The sequence below is a fragment of the Eubalaena glacialis genome, chromosome 7 (genome assembly GCF_028564815.1).
Source record: "Eubalaena glacialis isolate mEubGla1 chromosome 7, mEubGla1.1.hap2.+ XY, whole genome shotgun sequence".
In the NCBI taxonomy this organism is placed as follows: Eukaryota; Metazoa; Chordata; class Mammalia; order Artiodactyla; family Balaenidae; genus Eubalaena; species Eubalaena glacialis.
Genome location: NC_083722.1, coordinates 37752687 through 37773136, shown reverse-complemented (window position 1 = coordinate 37773136; position 20450 = coordinate 37752687). Strand labels below are relative to the sequence as shown.

Sequence of the window (20450 nt, the reverse complement as noted above, 5' to 3'; positions counted from 1 at the left end):
CTATCTGGTCTGTTGTGTCATTTAAAGCTTGTGTTTCCTTATTTATTTTCTGTTTGGATGATCTGTCCATTGGTGTAAGTGGGGTGTTAAAGTCCCCTACTATTATTGTGTTACTGTCGATTTCTCCTTTCCTGGTTGTTAGCATTTGCCTTATGTATTGAGGTGCTCCTATGTTGGGCGTGTAAACATTTATAATTGTTACATCTTCTTCTTGGATTGATCCTTTGATCATTATATAGTGTCCCTCCTTATCTCTTGTAACAGTCTTTATTTTAAAGTCTATTTTATCTGATACAAGTATTGCTACTCCAGCTTTCTTTTGATTTCCATTTGCATGGAATATCTTTTTCCATCTCTTCACTTTCAGTCTGTATGTATCCCTAGATCTGAAGTGGGTCTCTTGTAGACAGCATATATATGGGTCTTGTTTTTGTATCCATTCAGCCAGTCTGTGTCTTTTAGTTGGGGTATTTAATCCATTTACTTTCAAGGTTATTATCAATATGTATGTTCCTATTACCATTTTCTCAATTGTTTTGGGTTTGTTTTTGTGGGTCTTTTTCTTCTCTTGTTTCCAGCTTAGAGAGGTTTCTTTAGCATTTGTTGTAAAGCTGGTTTGGTGGTGCTGAATTCTCTTAGCTTTTGCTTGTCTGAAAAACTTTTGACTTCTCCATCGAATCTGAATGAGATCCTTGCTGGGTAGAATAATCTTGGTTGTAGGTTTTTCTCTTTCATCACTTTAAGTATATCCTGCCACTCCCTTCTGGCCTGCAGAGTTTCCGCTGAAAAATCAGCTGATAACCTTATGGGGATTTCTTTGTATGTTATTTTTTGTTTTTCCCTTGCTGCTTTTAATATTTTTTCTTTGAATTTAATTTTTGTTAGTTTGATTAATGTGTGTCTTGGTGTGTTTTTCCTAGCGTTTATCCTGTATGGGACTCTCTGTGCTTCCTGGACTTGGGTGACTGTTTCCTTTCCCATGTTAGGGCAGTTTTAAACTATAATCTCTTCAAATATTTTCTCAGACCCTTTCTTTTTCTCTTCTTCTTCTGGGAGCCCTATAATTCGAATGTTGGTGCATTCAGTGTTGTCCCAGAAGTCTCTGAGATTGTCTTCAATTCTTTTCATGCGTTTTTCTTTATTCTGCTTCTCAGCAGTTATTTCCACTATTTTGTCTTCCACCTCACTTATTCGTTCTTCTGCCTCAGTTATTCTGTTATTGATTCCTTCTAGTGTATTTTTCATTTCAGTTATTGTGTTGTTCATCTCTGTTTGTTTGTTCTTTAGTTCTTCTAGGTCTTTGTTAAACATTTCTTATATTTTCTCAGTCTGTGCCTCCATTCTATTTCCAAGATTCTGGATCATCTTTACTATCATTACTCTGAATTCTTTTTCAGGTAGATTGCCTATTTCCTCTTCATTTACTTGGTCTTGTAGATTTTTACCTTGCTCCTTCATCTGTGACGTATTTTTTTGCTGTCTCTCTTTTTTCTTTTTTATGTTTGGGATTGTGTTCCTGTCTTACTGGTTGTTTGGCCTGAGGTTTCCAACACTGGAGTTTGTAGGCTATTGGGCAGAGCTGGGTCTTGGTGCTAAGATGGTGAACTCCGTGATACCTCACTCTGATGGATATTCCCTGGGGTCTGAGGTTCTCTGTTAGTCCAGTAGTTCGGACTCAGAGCTCCCACCGCAGGAGCTTCAGCCCAACCCCGGGCTTGTGAACCAAGATCCCACAAGCCACGTGGGGCGGAATAAAAAAGAACAGTAACAAAGTAAAAAATAAAATTAGACTAGGAAACTAACAGATATGTTAGAAAGAATATAAAAATAAAAATACAGATGAATCAACAACTGGAAGGTACATCACAATAGGAAAAAAGAGGAAGAGGGAAAAGAAAAGAAAAAAAAGGGGTGGGGGGGAAGGCCTTGGCTGTGGAAGGCAGGGCCTAAGCAAGGGTGAGGTTTGGGTGGTGGGCGGGGCCAATGCTCAGGACCACAGGGCTGGAAAAGGCCCTGGGGGCTGTGGGGGGTGGGGCTTAGGCTCAAGGAACAGAAGGGGCCCAGGTGTGCCCCCCACCCCTGGTCTCAGAGGGCAGGGGACCTCACCTGGGAGCCCAGCAGGCTTCCTGGGCTCGAGTGGGAGGGGCAGTCACCCTCCCCACCTCTCCTGCTCCTTCTGGAGGGCCCCTCCTGCCTGCCTCTCCTGATCTCCCCGGCCTCAGGGGCGCCAATCCTATCTGGCCTCCATTTCTCCTCCCCCCTCAGTCCCCCTACATCCTACCGGTTCACTTTGGGGTTCCTCCCATCTCCTTGGACATCAGAGTCCCCCACCAGTGGTGGCAGGTGCCCTAGTTTTGGGGAGACGCTAACTCTGCGTCTTCCCACACCGCCATCTTGACTCCGCCTCCAAGGATTTTCTTTCTGAAAAGACAGAAGGTTTTGCAGCAGCAGGAAAGAAATTCCATTAAGAGGAGGGAAATCATGAAGCTTATTTTGTCTTTCTTTCCCTTTCCCCAGAGTCTGAATGGTGTTTGGCTGAACAGAGAACGTCTAGAGCCTTTAAAGGTCTATTCTATCCATAATGGAGATCACATCCAGCTTGGGGTGCCTCTGGAAAATAAGGAGAATGCAGAGTATGAATATGAAGTTACTGAAGAAGACTGGGAGAGGATTTACCCTTGTCTTTCCCCCAAAAGTGACCAGATGATGGAAAAAAATAAGGGCTTGAGAACTAAAAGGAAATTTAGTTTGAATGAATTAGAGGGTTCTGGAGCTGAAGGCCCCTCAAATTTGAAATCCAAAATAAGTAAAGTGTCTTGTGAATCTGGTCAGCCAGTGAAGTCACATGGGAAGGGTGAAGTGGCTAGTCAACCCTCTGAATATTTGGATCCTACTTTGACTTCTCTTCAGCTAAGTGGGAAGACCACAGGGGCTCATGTTTACCCAGGCCCCGCAAAAGTTGTAGAGCGTCATTATAAGAAGCAGAAAGCCTCAAATCCTTCAGCATCTCAGAGCAGCTTAGAGCTGTTTAAGGTAACGATGTCCAGGATTCTAAAGCTGAAAACACAGATGCAGGAAAAGCAGGTAGCTGTTCTGAATGTGAAAAAGCAGACCCAAAAAGGGAACTCGAAGAAAATTGTGAAAATGGAGCAGGAACTGCAGGATTTACAGTCCCAGCTGTGTGCAGAGCAGGCCCAGCAGCAGGCCAGAGTGGAGCAGCTGGAGAAGACTTTCCAGGAAGAGCAGCAGCATCTCCAGGTACCACACAGGAGGGAAGGACAAGAGTGCCCCTTGGGGTGGGCAGGCCCTTTGTGAGCCTCTGGCCAGAGCTCTCTGTTTCTGGATCAGGGACCAAGTGCTGAGTGCCAGGGACAAGAGATGTAATGGGAACAGAAAACTTTGAGGTGCAGCATGATGATCAGATCAAGAGCCAGAGTTGGGATGCCAAGATGGGGAAAGGTGACTGGCAGAACCAGCCAAGATATAACAGGATGTAAAGGTGAGGCATCTCAGAACTGAGGTAGATTCAGAGAGAGGTTGGATGAAGGTGAAGATGCCCCCAAATTACAGCACACCCCAGTTAACACAATAGTTGTCTTCATGAGTAATCTTTCTCTGTTCTGAGGTCAAAGCCAAATTCCTGTACCCAAGGCAGGTGTAGGTCACCTGATTACTCTGCCCTTGATTTACCTGGCAACTTGTTAGCTCTGTAGCTAACCTAGGAAGTGGGAGGCTAGAAAGGCAGAAAATGTTTGTTTCTGACCTGAGTAGCCAGCATGGGAGGGGACAGGTACACCATGACTCAGTTGTTGGGTTGAGTGATAAGCCACCTTCCACAGGGCCTTTAGTAGATAAAATAATGACTGTCTTAGCTGTGTCAAGGTGAGGGCAAATGTGTCTGCATCCCCAAGTCATTTGTTTAGATGACAAGCTCTTGCACAAAGCTTCTAGGCTACGGCTGATCCTGGTTCTGCTCAAAATGTCAGTTCCCATCTGGCAAGAGCCACATGTTTTACTCTCACCTACTTGCTCAGGTAGTACTGAATGTCAAGAATTCCCCATTGTTGACTTAGAACTAAGAGAGGCCAATCAGGATTGAAGTGAATAAGCTTTTCTCTTTCATGTACTTTACTCAGGGTAAGAAACAACCAGTTGTGTTGGCTTATTTCTGAACAGTTTGTAGATTTCATTCTGATCTCAGCTATCCCTGTAAACTTCTGGTCTTAGCAAAGGCCATGGATTAAATAGGTCTTTCTAAGGATATACACTGCTTGCTTATGTGTACCTTTTTGCTGCCCTTTTCCAGCCTGGACTAGTTCTTGAAATTAATAGATGGAGGTTTATCTCTACATATTTAGTGTATGACACCTTCACCAGAGCAGAGCTCTCTTTAAAGGCTTATGTGTTCAGGAACAAGAGTTACCGTTAATATTTGTGGCTGCTTTCGGCACGCTTCAAGATATAGCTGTGAAATCTTTTTCCTTATCAAAATGGTAAAGAAAGGCAAAAAGGACTGGTTTAGAGAATTTCTCCAGGAATGAGAGGGCCATATATAAATCGCTCCTAGTGACGTATATCTAGTCCTTTGTTTATTAGTTGCATTCCCCTCTCCCACCAAGCCCTAAGAATTTATCCTACCCCTACCGCTTGCTCAGAAGCTCATTTAACCCTTGCTACTTCACACAGAATTTTTTTTTTTGGGCTGCGCTGCGTGGCTTGTGGGATTTTAGTTCCCCAACCAGGGATTGAACCTGGGCCCTCAGCATTGAGAGCACGGAGTACTAACAACTGGACTGCCAGGGAATTCCCACACAGGTTTTTTTTTTTTTTTTTTGCAATATAAGGAATTTATTTAAACAACATTAGTTGCTGGGGGACTGGGAAAACAAGGCTGGAAACTATACAGTCAGGAATGAGACAGACCTAGTCCAAGGAAGATGCTACGCTGTTGTCACTGGGCACAAACATCTCACCTGCAGGGCCAGCAGTGCTAATGCTGGGGTCTCAACACAGGCCTGGAATCTCTTCTGCTGCTCCTCTGGAAATTAAATGTTATTGTATGATACTTCCACCACCACCCCATGGGGTGGAATCTTGCACTCCCTGTAACCTCAAGTAACCAGTTTCTGAGGGTGTCTGGTTGTTCCAGGATAGCACTTTGGGTTCAGAGGACATCATGAAAGCAAGGATGTGGCATTTTCAACTAGTATAATGGGAGGAGGACCCTGTCTGTTATGGAATTCTCCACGTCATTCTTTTTTTTTTTTTTTAGCTATCTATTTTATACATATTAGCCACACAGATTTTTTTTTGAGCACCCACATTACCTGGCACTATACTTGATTTTGGGTGGTTATAAAGATGCTTAATAAATGGTTTTTGCCATTAAGGAATATATCTGGTTGAGGAGACAAGATGTATTATACACACAAAATAATCAGAACAGTTTCAAGTCAATATATTTAAATTAGAGAACAATTTCCAGTTGGCATATTAAATGGGTAGGTAATTCTTTCTTTTTTAATATTTTATTTATTTATTTATTTATTTAGGCTGCGCCAGGTCTTTGTTGTGGCACATGGGATCTTCCAGTTGCAGCGTGTGGGCTTCTTAGTTGTGGCATACGGACTTCTTAGTTGCAGCATGCAGACTCTTAGTTGTGGCATGCGGACTCTTAGTTGTGGCATGCATGTGGGATCTAGTTCCCCAACCAGGGATCGAGCCTGGACCCCCTGCCTTGGGAGTGCGGAGTCTTACGTGGGAAGTCCCGGGTAGGTAATTCTTAAGGAGGGAAGGGCCCAGAGGTTCTTCTGGAAGGTGCTGGATGTAGGGGAGTGATGATGTAGAAGGCATCCACATTCGAGGGGGCGGATGGAGGAGATATAGCATAAGCTCAGGCAAGGCAGGAGGAGCAGCAGTTTATGGGCTAGAAGTGATAAAGACTCAGAGTGAGAGACAGAGTGGCCAGAATTGAGGAAAGAAACATGGTGGAGCTTGTGAGTGCCAGCTCAGGGGATTGTGTTTCAGTTTAGATACTTCGTGACTCAGAAGCTCTCAGTTTGCATCCTTTTGGGAGTCACAGCATTAGCCAGTGAAGGGGACTTGGAGTATTAATCCAGAGTTTCTCCAGAACACCCTGAGTGGTGGCTTGAAGGTGACAGCCCTGAGGTGTGCAGTATTTGAGCAGTTTAATTCTGCTTAAGTCCCTTACTGCCAACAGCTTGAAGTAAAACGGGAGACTTTCCACCCACTCCCTGCCCCCTGTTGTTTCCAGATGCTCACGCTAGCAGGTCTGCTGTGCTTGTTACTGGATTTTGTCCCTTTTCCCCCCCTTCCTGCAGGGTCACCTTACATTTTGTTTTTGGCTTTGCAGGGTTTGGAGAAGGAGCAAGGGGAAGAGGACCTGAAGCAACAGCTGGCCCAGGCTCTGCAGGAGGTAAATCTCTTGCCATTGTCCTGAGCTTATAGTGGGCGGCGGAGTGGGGGGGCAACCAGGCTTCTTGTGGCCGCCGGCTGCCTCTGCTACTTAGCGCACACCTCTGCGGCATAGCGCACACCTCTGCGGCATCTCCAGTCTGTAGACAGAACAGGTGGCAGCTGCTCACGCCATTAGGTTGGAGACTTGGAGCCTCACAGACATGCCAGACCTCAGCATGAAAGCTTACATCTTCATTTGAGCACGAGTTGCTTTGGTGAAGAGGAAACGAGCCTGTAGCAATTAGGAGGCTCTCTAGGAGAGTGGCTGCGCTTCCAGAAAGGTGAGAGCAGCAGAGGGAAATTGCGAGCTGTGACTTGGCCACCAGGGCCTGCAAGGGCATCCATTACCTCACCATTCTTGAGCTGAAGCCATCCTGAAACCATCTGAGAATGTTCCAATTAAGCATTTTAGGTTAGGTTGAGAATGTGCAGTTTAACAGTCAGCAAAATGTATCAATTTACTGAAGGGGGCAAGGCTCCAGGAATAAAATTATCCTAAAAGATTGCCTGTAATTTATTTAGTTTAACTTGACTACCTCTCTCCTCTGTTTATTTTTTTATGAGTTCTTTTGCATCTTTAAAACCTGCTTTGTCTTCTGTTCTTTATGTGTAATGATTAGTAGTTTGTTATAAGCCAGGAGGTGAGTGTTTGTATCTCCTTGAGGAAAATGAGTAATCGCATTAGAATTTGCTCAGGAGAATTTATCATTCGGTTCTTTTATTGCTTACCTACCTCCCAACCTTTTTACAGTGCTAACAGTCACATATTACTTCATGCTTGGGAGGGTGCCTACCTTGGGTGCACAAACAGCCTTGGAAAGCATTAGGTGAAAAATTCAGTCTTTTTGGAATTTTATTTTATAAGCTTGTGTATTTTCTAGGGTGGGGGGGTAGGCATGTTTCCCATTTAGAGGATTATTAAATTAATATTCAGATAATGCTTTGAAATTGACTGGAAAAGAGTAAGGTTCTGCTCTTGGAAATCCCTGAGGAAACATTAAGTACCCTGCACCCACAGCACCGCACCCTCTACTGAGACAGACTGGAAAACACACTATCATTTAGCATAATGCACTTGGCCAGTCTCCATTCATTAACCTAAAATAGGATACTTTTAGGTCATGGTTCTATAACAGCATGCCTGGGGGACGTACCACTCTCAAATGAAACATGGTTGTTGTTCGGTCCACCTGGTGGTCCTTCTGAAGCTGTTCTTTTTCATTTTCCAGGCCTATAATTATAATAACTTGCATTTACATAGAGCTTTAAAAACTTTTCTGAGTGCTCTCATATATGTTATTTTTTTTTCTTATTAACTCCAATGTAGGGGGGCACCTGTTTCCCCATTTTATAAATGAGAAAATTAAGGCACATGCATCTAATTAGTGGTCAAGATGAATACTCAGGACTTCTGACATAACTGCTTTTTTTCTGCAGACCACACATTTTATTGTTTTTTTATTTTTTTAAATTAGTTTATTTATTTTTGGCTGCATTGGGTCTTTGTTGCTGTGCACGGGCTTTCTCTAGTTTCGGTAAGTGGGGGCTATTCTTAATGTGGTGCGCGGGCTTCTCATTGCGGTGGCTTCTCTTGTGGAGCACGGGCTCTGGGTGCGCGGGCTTCAGTAGTTGTGGCATGCAGGCTCAGTAGTTGTGGCAGGCAGGCTCAGTAGTTGTGGCGCACAGGCTTAGTTGGTCCGCAGCATGTGCGATCTTCCCGGACCAGTGCTCAAACCCGTGTTCCCTGCATTGGCAGGCAGATTCTTAGCCACTGTGCCACCAGGGAAGCCCCCAGACCACACATTATAAAATGTGTTCCTTGAGTAATATCTTTTCAGAAATACCACCTTCGGCGCCTGCCAAGAGGAAGGCGGGGGAGAGCTGGGCTCCAAAAATGTCGCCGTGGCGGTGGTGGAGACGTATAGGAGTTATCATAGGCGAATGTAGGTTGGGACCCTTCAAGTCCTAGTGGGTTGGAGGGCAGTGGCCCTTGGTAAATTGTTTTTTGAGGAGGGGAAGACAAGTCCGTTTCCCCGAACAGGACCTGAACAGCCTCTTCAGGTCTGCAGCCAGAGACACCAGCTCAGAGACGAGGAAACTCTACCTAGCCCAGAAAGATCTAGCTCACCTGGGTTAGAAAACCTAGTCTTTCATTAGTTCAAGAACTTAGTGAGCAGCTCACTTTGCCAGGCGTTGGTAGGGGGTGAGGACAGTCGAAGACAATTAAATTTTGTGTTTCCTGGCTTTAAGTTCAGCCACTATCATGGGGACTTACTGTTTCCCCCTACTGTACGAGGAGATAGTTTTAAAAAAAGGAAGAAGAAAGAAAGCGGCAGAAACTTGGGGAGTCAGACTTGAGTTGAAAATCCTGTTGCTTACACTTGCCTTTTTCTGTGTCTGTTTATCTGTAAAATGAAGGTACCAACAAATGGTAAACTGTGTGTAGCAGTTACTTTTGGCCAGGCACTGTGCTAAATGCTCTATGTATAGTCTTTTCAAATCCTTACAACAGCCCTGTGAGGTAACTGCTATTGTTTTCCCCATTTTACTGATGACGAAATAATAATTGCATCGAACTCACTGAGTTTTTGTGAGAATTACACAATGTATGTAAGCCACTTTGCACAATGCCTGGCACATTAAATATTTTTGTTATGATTGTGTCTCCTAAAAGAAGCCAGAAATAGGTACTAGCCTAGAAAGGCTTCTGAGTTATAGACAGTGTAATAATTTGTTACCTTCTATGTAGGTGCGCAGAAAATGGTTAAATTCTTATTCAGAAGTATTTCCTTATAAGCAAACAATGAGCATAAAAGGACTCCTGTGCGAAAGAAAATGTTTCTACAAGTTTTCACTCTTCTAGCCAACATTTTAAACACAGCTATAAAAGGGTAAAAAAGCACAAACACAGTTTTAGAAACTACCCGTACTTATATAGCACTTTGCATTTTACAGCGCACTCATCACAAATGCCATTTTGATGTTTGCATCTTATAAGTAACTATACTTTAACCGCAAGTAGTTAAGTGACTTGGTTAAGTGACTAGACTTTGTAAGTTACTGGGTCTCTAAGTCCATTTCTGTTTTGAGAATGTCCATTTTATGGTGTGATTCTGGACATGTAGAAGGTGAATTGGAGTCAGCTGAGTTATCAGTAAAGCACACTTTCAGCTGCAAAGTGTAAATTAGCTAACTGACTTGGGGGATTATTTTTCTTACGTATATGAAATGTGGAGGTAGGCAGTTTCTGGTATTGGTTCGGCTACCAAGAGTTGCTTTACCATTTTCTCTCTTTCTCCATGTGTATGTTTCTTTATGAATTATTTTAAAGTAATTGCATGTATTATGTCCCTTTACCCCAAAGTACTTCAGTATTTAAAAGTAATTGCATGTTTTACGTCCCTTTACCCTAAAGTACTTCAGTATTTGTTTCCTCAAACCAAGGGCCTTCTCTTACATCATCCTAGCACTGTTACCAAATTCAGCAGATTTAACATAGATACAATATTATTATTTATTTTTTTTGGCCATGCCACATGGCTTGTGGGATCTGGGATCTTAGTTCCCCTACCAGGGATCGAACCAGTGCCCCCTGCAGTGGAAGCACAGAACTCTAACAACTGGGCAGCCAGGGAATTCCCAATCCATGGACTTTTAAGTCAGCAGGTCTTCCTCAGTTTAGTTATGGGCAGAAAGAGTCCACCATTTGAAAATATAGTTCTCATTAAAACAGAAAAAAAAGAAAAAAACCAAATAAAAGAATTAAAATAAAATAAAAAGAAGAAAGGTCACCTTCTTTAAAAAAGGATTTGAAATGAGATTTAAAATATAAGCTATACTTAAGTATGAGGGAGCTCAGAAATTATGTTTCGTAGAAATGGAACCTCTTGACATTTGATGTAGGCAGTTAGTCACAATGAATGAGCTGTTAGCTCTTGGGCATGCCAGCTTCCAGAAGACACAGCCAGGGTTCAGGCAGCATTGCCTTAAGAGCATGTAGTATGTGATTTATAGAATAAATAGGTTAAAGGTCTTTTTCATTTCAAAGAAAATGATTATCTAGTTTTCCTGAATCCATATTTCCCTGATTATTTCTTACAAGCTGCTCCCAGTGCTGGGTAGCCTTAGAGTTACTTACTAGTTCTTGAGCGTTTGTTCCCAGGATCACTTGTGTGGCTTTGTAAAAAATGCACATCCCTGGGCCCCAGGCCAAACCCACAGAATCAGACTCTCTGGAAGGCAGTGTAAATTCTTCAGTTGATTTGGATAGCCACGGAAGTTGGGTTATTTCCAGAGGGATTAATAGATTTGATGGCGTCCCTCCCTATCTGCCCCTTTCCCTGAAAAAAGCAGCATGTAAGTGGGATGTCCTGATGGAACAAAAACATTATTTTGAAATTGCCAATCCATTGATCTCTTGAACCAAAGCTGCTGACAGAGGGAGAGACAGGCATGGTGGCTGAAAGGAACAGTGCAGTGTAATGCATCTTGAGTATGTATCTGCTATGTTTCTGCAGCATCGGGCTCTGATGGAACAGCTAAATCGCAGCAAGAAGGACTTTGAAGCAATCATTCAAGCCAAGAACAAAGAATTGGAGCAGACCAAGGTACTGGAAAGAAGGTGAAGGTTTAGAATTTGGTTAGCACATGCAACTCAGCATTTTCCACAGTGCAAGGGTTGGTATGGTGAATGAAGGGAGAGGTTATGGCTGTTTCCTTCCTCAAGGGAAATAATCTGTAAAATTAGTTAGGGCTGTAGAAGGTTCTGCCTGTAAGACAACATCTATTTCCTTCCTTTATCCAGAAGCAAAATGCTGGGAATAAGACACATCCTGGAGTCTAGTCCATTGTCTGTGGTAAATGCTCCTTCAGAGTGTCTCACTCACATAGGCTAAGGGGTGGTGTAGTCAAAATAAAAAATAGTTCATCTTGATGCATTTATGTAGTTATTTCCCATATCAAATCAGTGGAACTCTTAAATTAGGGGTTGTAAACTCAAGTGCCCACTGGGGTCAGACCGATAATAGAAGTGAGTAAAGTGGCCTGGGTGTAAGAACGTAGTGGGGAGCTGTGAGGCAGAGGTGCACCCTCACCCCCACCCCAAGAGGCAGCTCTTCTCTGATGCAGCCAGTCATTGCCATCCAGAAATGCAAGCCCAGTGTTGTCCGATCTGAGTTTTCCACGGAAGATGGAAATCCAAATGTTTATGTAAAGTATCCCAGTTTTCAAGTATTGGCAACAGTTCAGTGTTTTGATACCATGAATGCCAGACTAAATAAGTCTGCAGGCTGGATCCAGTCCACAGGCCACCAGTTTGCATCCTCTGACCTGAAACTTATGCCTGAGTCTGACTGCATCTCTCAGCCCGCTCCTCATGTACAGATCTGGAGCAGAATACAGAAAAGGAGGAGACTCTCTTTCTAGTTTGTTTGATATCCTTATCCTCTGTTTAAATCACATAGTTCCTTCTTCCCCAGCCTCCAAGAAACCACCACATCTTTTTAAATCCAGTAATTCAAAAGTTTTCAGGGAACTTGACTTTAGTTATAACTGGGTCCAGTCCCTCTTCACTGCCCTAAGCAGTCTGACAGTCTTTGCTTTGATTAGAAGAGAAAGTAAAACATGAGAAATAAATGAACCACTCAAATATACCCTAAATGGCTTTTCCTCTCCCCCTCAGGGGCTCCTGATCCTTTCTGTTTTGGAGATGAGGTGCTAACTTAATAAAGTTAGCTTCAAGAGAGCACACCTAGATCCTCCTTAAAAAGTGTGTCCACAAGCAGTCTGACCTCTTGGGGAAAGTACAGGGAAATTGCACTGCAGGAGTGGGAAGTGACAAGCATCACAGAGTGTGGGGCCTGAAGGTACTTCAAGAGGCCATCTCTCCAGCCTCCTGCCTCTAGGGAACATAGGTATTATCCTTATTTTATAGGAGAGGCAGCTGCAAAGAACATAGGAGACCTTATACACTAATTCAAGCTTCCTACCTTTATGGACTGTTCCTCATTTCTTTCTTATCCAGTGAGTTCTTGGTTGCTTGGGATGATTTGTGTCACCTCTGAACTGCAGTTTGCTATAGGATACTTAATGCCTCATTCTGGTCTTGGGTGGTTGGTGGGGTGGGTATGCTACCTTCAGTTTTTAATTTTTGGGAAGGAGAGAGAACCTGCAATGCGAATACATACTAAAAAAGTTGAGAGAGGGAAAAAAAGGAAGATAGTGTCCTATATTAGAAAGCAGTTCTGAGAAACAGTAACCCTTGCGGAAAGAGTTTTATTCTCGTGTTTCTGTGCCAGGGTGAATTTTTAATTTAGATTCCTTCTGAATCCTATTGCAGACTATTACCCCTGCTCCCTGTCCTGTTGTGCATTCTCGTTGGTTCTCCCGAATGACAGGTGGGGTTGTGTGTTTTTGCAGGAAGAGAAGGAGAAGGTGCAAGCACAGAAGGAGGAAGTTCTTAGCCATGTGAATGACGTGCTAGAGAATGAGCTCCAGTGTATTATTTGTTCAGAATACTTCATTGAGGTAATTATGAATGGTGGCTCACGCCTTCTGACTCTCCCAACCCTGAATGGAGCCTCGGCTACACAGACTGCTTCTGCTGTAGGGAAACATTCTGAAGAATGTTTTTCCTCCAGGAACTTACTGTAGCTATTTGACTTCACAGTGACTGCTAGAGATGGTCACATCTCATTTGTTTTTGTAGTCTTCTTTACCTCCACTGTCTTTTTTTCTTATTTCATTTGTTCTTGAGTATCTGTTTGGCAGAATCAATGTTTTGGCTGTAATAAAGCCTTTATCTCTTTGGTGTTGGGGAGAAAACACTTTGGTTTCAAAGAACCACCCGAGAGCTGCCCCACCCTCCCACAGGTCAGAATGTCCTGTGTTTTCTACTTTTCTGACAACTATGTCCTGTTGGATTTTGTGCCTAGTGTTGAACCCCTACAGGTTTTTACCTCCCAGGAACCACTTGATTCTGGCACAGTCCAGAATTAGATGGCATTAGAAATTTGAAGTATCAGAATAAAGCTGCCCAATAAAACTATTCTTTCTTTGCTCTGAATGGGCACAGTGCTGAGAGTAGGCGTGCAGTGCAGCCTTTGAACAGGGCGGGTAAATGCCATTGATGTATGGTTGCTGGGAATTCAGTGGCCAAGTGGAACATATTTCAGGAACTCTGAGGCTCCTTATGAAAATGAAACATCTCTCCTAGGTTACCATCTGTTATCCTGTCTTTTTTTTTTTTTTTTTTTTGCCACACCGCGTGGCTTGTGGGATCTTATTTCCCTAACCAGGTATTGAACCTGTGCCCTCGGCAGTGAAAGCACAGAGTCCTAACCACTGGACCACCAGGGAATTCCCTGTTATCCTGTCTTGTTTTTGCACAGGCTCTCCTTTTTTTTTTTTTTTCTTTTTATGGCCACACTGTGTAGCATGTGGGATCTTAGTTCCCCAGCTAGGGATGGAACCCACACCCCCTGCATTGGAAGCGTGGAGTCTTAACCACTGGACCGCCAGGGAAGTCCTGCACAGTCCTCTTTTATTTTCACAAATTCTACTATCTGTGTCCAGTTCATCTTACACTACAAGTGTTAAACTCAATTTGTTAAATGACAGTGCTTTTCAGACTCCTTTAAAAAGAAAATGCATACACACACTGCTTCCTTTTTTCTGGTGGACTTAAGGGAGATTGGGTCTATTAGCCTCCTGAAAAATCTCTCCTGGGTAGACCTGTTTCTTTTGCTCTGGATCTACTTTGACTTCGGGTCATAATTTCCCCCATAGTTTCTAGTCATTTGATTCCCTACTTTGGAGAAACTCAGTTCGTGCTGTTTTGACATGGCTTACGGACCCTAATAGAAGAAGACAAGGAAAGGGTGGTTGGAATGGGTGATGAGTTAGCCAACCCAGAGCATCTGCACAACGTGTAAGAGACAAATAACTTGACTTTGTTTGGTTTACAGCACGTGCCTGACCTTTTCTGCGGGTCACCTCTTAAAATCAGTGTTGGGAAGAGGTTTCATTTTAATCAGACAGGTTTTTAGTCCCGTTTATGAGAATTTATCTCATTCGTTACTGAGAAGGTCTCCTAGTTGGTTTTCTGGTCTCAACTTGGCATTTGAAAAATACATGATTTCTGTGTTATTTTCCACTGCTATCCTAAAAACAGGAAGGAAGACTTTGGAGCCTCACAAAAGTTGTATCTTAGGAGATGTACATAAACAAGAGTAATGAGGAGAATGGTTTATGTTTTGGGGAGTGAAAAGTGTCCTGGCAGAAAGCTGACCATTGGAGTTACTCATAGGCGCCCCTCACATACAGGCTTCCTTCTGCTTTCTCTCTTCTCACAGGCTTACTTACTTAAGGCACTATCAGTTGAACCCATTACATTTTTTCCCAGCCTAAGTTCTCTTTTACATATACTTTTTTAGCTGCTCTTGAGTAAAGATGATGCCTCCTACCATTCTGTATACTGAGTATTCACTGTGTGTTCCCCTTCATATATTAAAATTGAGGTGCTATTTCACCATTAGGACATAAATTTGTTTTCATGAGAGAATTAGTGATGTATTTATACCAAACATTCACACGCTTACTAGTCCTACTTACGTCCAGTGACTTTTGTTTGCAGGGTAGCTAACCCATGTTGGCAGTGTGATCTGAGTTGGTTCTGAGATCGCAACCGCCCTGGGGAAGTAAGCATCACAGTTCTGATCTGTGTGTTCACATTCCCATTATAGGCTGTCACCTTGAACTGTGCCCATAGTTTCTGCTCCTACTGTATCAGTGAGTGGATGAAGCGGAAGATAGAATGCCCCATTTGTCGGAAGGACATCAAGTCGAAAACCCACTCCCTGGTTCTAGACAATTGCATTAATAAGATGGTAGATAATCTGAGCTCGGAAGTGAAAGAACGACGAATTGTCCTCATCAGGGAACGAAAAGGTGAGTGGGTATGAACAAGAGGTAAGTCCCCTTAACAAAGGACTTACAAATGTAGGCAGAGTTTTTTGGATCGGGAAGAGTAGGATAAATGATTCTTGAGCTAAGGAAGAGGTGGAAGAAATTGGGAAAAGTAAAGAGAGTTAAAGGTAACGAACATGTAAGAAAGAGTTGAGGTAGAATTAACTGTTATTTGACCAGCAGGGAATGGGGAGGCTTAGGTGTATGTGTCTTGGTTTTGGGGATAAAAAAAGATGTGATTAGAAAAACACATGGTCACACAGCTTGCTGTGCTGGTCACTAGATGGTGCTGTTGTTCAAGACAGTTTAGTTGCTGTCCGGTGTTCCAGAAATCTTGGGTTGGGTATATAATAAATTATAAATAGGATGTGGTACAAACAGGTTTCCCAGTCAGAGAGAGTTTAAATAAAGAGATTAGGGAAGGGGTGGGTGAGTTTCCTCAAGGAACCATACTTCCATAGTGAATATCTGCTAATTTAAACAAGTGATCTCATCATACTTGGGGCCTGCTGTGTTGAAGGTTGCAGAGCCACTCTGCTTGAGACTTGAATGTCCTGGTGGCAAAAGAATGTGTCCTGGGGCAAAGCACAAGGAAGCCAATGCATCGGAAGGATTGGGCAGAGATGAGAGTAAAGAGGAGCAGAGTGGATCTGATTATCATGTTCAGTCCCTTTAGAAATCTAGTACAGTACTACCCTCTGGGAGAGCTCAGAGCCAAAGTGCTGTGAGGTCAATTGGTTGCACATAAAGGCCAATCAGAGAAGAAGAACCAAAAGCTCACTGCCCTTCCAGGTGCTTTCCACCACCTGGCCATCGGGAACCCACGTTCATGTGTGTCTTTGGATGTTCCCTTCTCTAAGTCCAGAGAAGCTGAAGGCTTAAAAGCCACACTGCTAAGAACAGGATCTATCTATCTATCTATTTCTGTTTTGTCTATCACTCTCTTTCTCCTAACCCTTCAACAGATGTCAGCCTCTTTGAGTAGGACCAGAAATCTGATGCTGATTTGCAAGCAGCTATGGTATGGAATTGGCCCTCTGTTGGTCAGCCATTGTGAGGGCAGCAAGCCTGTCACAGGCCAGGTGTTGAGCCTGTTATGCCCAAGGAAGACCTTCTGAGGGTGGGGCGGTCCTCAGGCAGTTTTTTGAAACCAAAGTGTTTTCTACTTTTCTGACAACTATGTGCTATTGGACTTTGTGCCCAATTTTGAGTCCCCATAGGTTTTTTTACCTCCCAGGAGCCACTTGAATCTGACAGAATTCATTGCTCTTCCTCTCCACCTCCCGTCACTCCATAAGCATTTATAGGAACACTACACTATGCACTGGGATAAAGAGATAAACAGGGTATTGTCTCAGCTCTCATAGTCTGCGGAGGAGACAGAAAAGCAAGTAGGTAATGTGACAAGTTCCATAATAGGGTGCTGGAAAATTGCAGAGGAGAGGACAGTCAATTCAGCCTGGACGGGTGGAGGTATGGGAGCAAGCTTCACAGAAGAAGTGCCATTTGAACTGAGTCCTAAGGGTTCCCTAGGGACGTAGCTTTCCAAGCAGAGGAATTAGCATAAGCACAGAGGCATGAGAAGCAGTGACCTGTTCCTAGCAGTGCCCCCTTTGGTGGCCCAAACAAGACATGTCTACACAGTGCCAGAGGAGCATGAGGACAGCCAAGGCTTAGGAAATGTCTACTGAGGTGTTGTGAATGCCTTCTGTTTTCTTCTCTCTTCCCTTTCTGAGAGGAACACTGACCTGGGAACCCAGATTTGACCAAGGTCAGCCTTTGAGCTGAAGTTTGCTGGGTCTCTGTGTGGGTGGGGACACCCATGTACTTTCTCTTTTTGTTTTTTGGGGGTTATTCTTGTTTTTATTTTTTTCTTTGAAGTATAATTGATTTACAGTGTTGTATGAGTTTTAGATGTACTACATAGTGACTTGGCATTTTTATGCATTATAGAATGATCACCATAATAAGTCTAGTTACCATCTGTCACCATACAAAGTGATTACAATATTACTGACTGTATTCCCTATGTGGTACATTACATCCCCGTGACTTAATTTATTTTATAAGTGGAAGTTAATTCCCTTCACCTGTTTCACCCATTCCCCCATCCCTCTCCCTTCTGGCAACCACCATATTGTTCTTTGTATTTATGAGTCTATTTCTGTTTTGTTATGTTTGCTCATTTGTTTTGTTTTTTAGAGTCCAGATTTAAGTGAAATCATATTGTATTTGTCTTTCTCTGTCTGACTTATTTCATTTAGCATAATACACTCTAGGTCCATCCATGTTGCTGCAAATGGGAGGATCTCATTCTTTTTTATAGCTGAGAAATAGTCCCTTGTATATATATATACCACATTTTCTTTATTCATTCATCTATCGATGGGCACCTAAGTTGCTTCCATATCTTAGCTATTGCCAATAATGCTGCAGTGAACATTGGGCATGGATTTATCTTTTTGAGTTAATGTTTTCATTTTCTTTGGTTAAATACCCAGAAGTGGAATTGTTGGGTTGGGTTGTGTGGTAGCTCTATATTTAGTTTTCTGAGGAACCTCCATACTGTTCTCCATAGTGGTTGTACCAGTTTACATTCTCACCAACAGTGCAGGAGGGTTCCCTTTTCTCCACACACCCATATGTACTTTCTTCAGCCAGCCCACTGTCCAGGTTTCTTCTCAGAAGTCCAAGCATGGTAGATGCATGCAGCCACTGGAAAAGGAAAGAAGGGCCCTGTGTCCTAAATTCATCTCTGACTCTCCTCACACAGAGTTAATACCACAGAGTAGATAATATCAGACCCCTCTTTTCCCTGCAGAGGTTAAATCCGGTGCCTTGCTGCCTTTTTAGTAACACTAGGAGCCAACACAGTAAACCGAATCAGCCTCTCTGTCCCACTCACTGGCTGAGAGCAGTTCTGGCACCAGTCTCAGTTTCTGCAGTTATCTCAGTGAGTGCAGCTTTGAGGTTTTCTCTAGAGACAGACAGAAGGTTCTGAGGCCCGATTTAGGAAAATGTGCCAGAGCCATCAGCAGCTTCATTGGGCTGCAGTGTGGAGTTTAGAGAAAATTCTCAGTTCAAATACCAACCTTCTTTGCCAGTTTAAAGCTGGTTTAATCCCCAGTGCATGGGAATTTTTAAAGGACCAAATGTAGGATCTGGGAACTAGAATTGGCAAGCCTGTAATTGTCACAGTTCTGACACTGGCAGGGCCATTTTCCTCCTGGGCAGCGTTTGCTCTGATCCCGAGTTCAGAGAGAAGGACCTGCCCGTCTGTGGCAGCACGGGCCTCTGATTCCACCGAGAGCAGCCCCACTCCAGGCCTCCTCGGCTGGTTGTTGTCTTCAAGGCCCATATCCGCACGGGAGGAGTAATGCCTCATGACTGATTAGCCATAGATCCTTTGTAAAGTCTGGGAGGCCAGATTATCCAGAGGAGAGGAGGAGAGTGTTAGGATGCCAGATCCTGTGTTTGGAGAAAGGGTGCCCTGGACCTGGGGCAGATAACGAATGTTGAGTAAGTGCTTGTCGCATGAGTAACTGTGGCTCGCGGGGATATTGACGTGAGATTTTCCTGAAGAGAAGACATTTTGTGACATCTGCTATGGAGGGTCTCCCTCTGGAGCTGGGGAGGTGCTGGAGCAGAGTCTTCTGTCAACTGCTCCCCCATTCCCATTTGTTCTGTTCTCATTAAGTGTTGGTTGGTTGACAAGAGTGTTAACATTCTCACTTTAAGCTTTCCCTAGCAGTTTCTTTGGGTTGTGCTCAGAAAAGAAAAAAACAGATTATCTAGAAATAAAATCTTGTTGGTCCTTTAGAACAGTGATTTTCAGTACAGGGGCTTTTTCAAACTGCACTTCCCAGCTCCCTTGATACTATAATATTGAGCCGAGGCTACTGGTGGGAGTGTGTCTTGGCCTTCAGGGGTGCTGAGGTGGGGAGAAAGCTTTATGAACCATAGCTTTCCTGAATCTGAGACAGAAGTCCCTCCAGAGGTTGGTGGTCTCTGGGAAGATTGGCCCAGGTAAGATCACATGGCCTGTGGCTCTTGCCAGCTTCCTGTAGGCTAGGAGGGGCGTGATCCAGACACAGGCCAGGAGAAACTCACAGTCTCTGAAGAGGGTATCTGCCTGCCCACGTGGAAGGCTTTCCCTGGTGTTACCCATCATCACTTGTTGAAAGACAGAGCCTTGTAAAGGACTATGTGGGGAATGGCAGCAGTAACAGTGTCTGCCAAGTTGACCTCATCCATAGAGAATACTTGTTAGCAAGTACTTTTAATCTACCCAGTATTGCCCCAAGAATCCAGGGGGTCATGTGCATGAAGTCAGCATGCCTGCCTGGCATAGGACAGTGTTTAAGAGAAAGTGGCACTCAGCAAGATTGGCATGGGTTGGGGTGTCCACCTGCATGCACTCAAATAGTTTATAACACTGGATTCTTTAAAAAATTTGACTTAAAAATTCATGCTTTGCAAAATTACCATGGGATCAAAAATTAGACTTATTAATAGAAGCTTTTTTTTCTTATTCCTCCATCACCACCTCCCATTTTTGCCCCACCCTTTTTCCTTCCCTTCTCTTCTTTTGTCACTTACTGTCCTTCCTTGCCTTATCCCTTGATGTGTATCTCCCCCAAAACTCTTATTGTTCCCTTGTATATAAATTTACTAACACTTTCAATCTGCCTACCAAAGCATTCGAGACCTTAATCTCAAGGAAGGTCTTGAGATTGCCCTTGGTGTAAGCCAAGATCCCTGCTTCTCTGGGATCAAGGAAGCATAGCTATTGGAAAACACTAGAGGCCAGTGAATAGCCCCTCGCACCCCCCCTCTCTCTGGACAGAGGAAAAACTTGCACCTCTCCCTGCCTGTTGCTGTGTATGTAATTCCTGCCTTCCTCCAACAGATATTAATTGAAGGCCTGCTTTGTGCCAGACACTCTTCTAGGTATGAAGAATAGAAAGAGAAGTGAAAATCTAATAAGTTAGATGCGATTTGTGCTATGG

General features: G+C 43.5%; 1 protein-coding gene across 4 annotated transcripts in view; it reads left to right on the top strand.

Annotated features, from left to right (window-relative positions):
- The window catches only part of RNF8 (ring finger protein 8), an 81980-nt gene that overhangs the window by 17255 nt on the left and 44275 nt on the right, over nt 1-20450 (top strand). For 2 of the 4 annotated variants that reach the window (XM_061195096.1, XM_061195097.1), the window contains exons 3-7: nt 2518-3258; nt 6374-6436; nt 10995-11084; nt 12895-13002; nt 15219-15423. In XM_061195096.1, the coding sequence (XP_061051079.1) occupies nt 2518-3258; nt 6374-6436; nt 10995-11084; nt 12895-13002; nt 15219-15423 (1207 nt within the window). The remainder of the gene's footprint in view (nt 1-2517; nt 3259-6373; nt 6437-10994; nt 11085-12894; nt 13003-15218; nt 15424-20450) is intronic. The other 2 variants (XM_061195099.1, XM_061195098.1) reach the window with 1 other exon arrangement.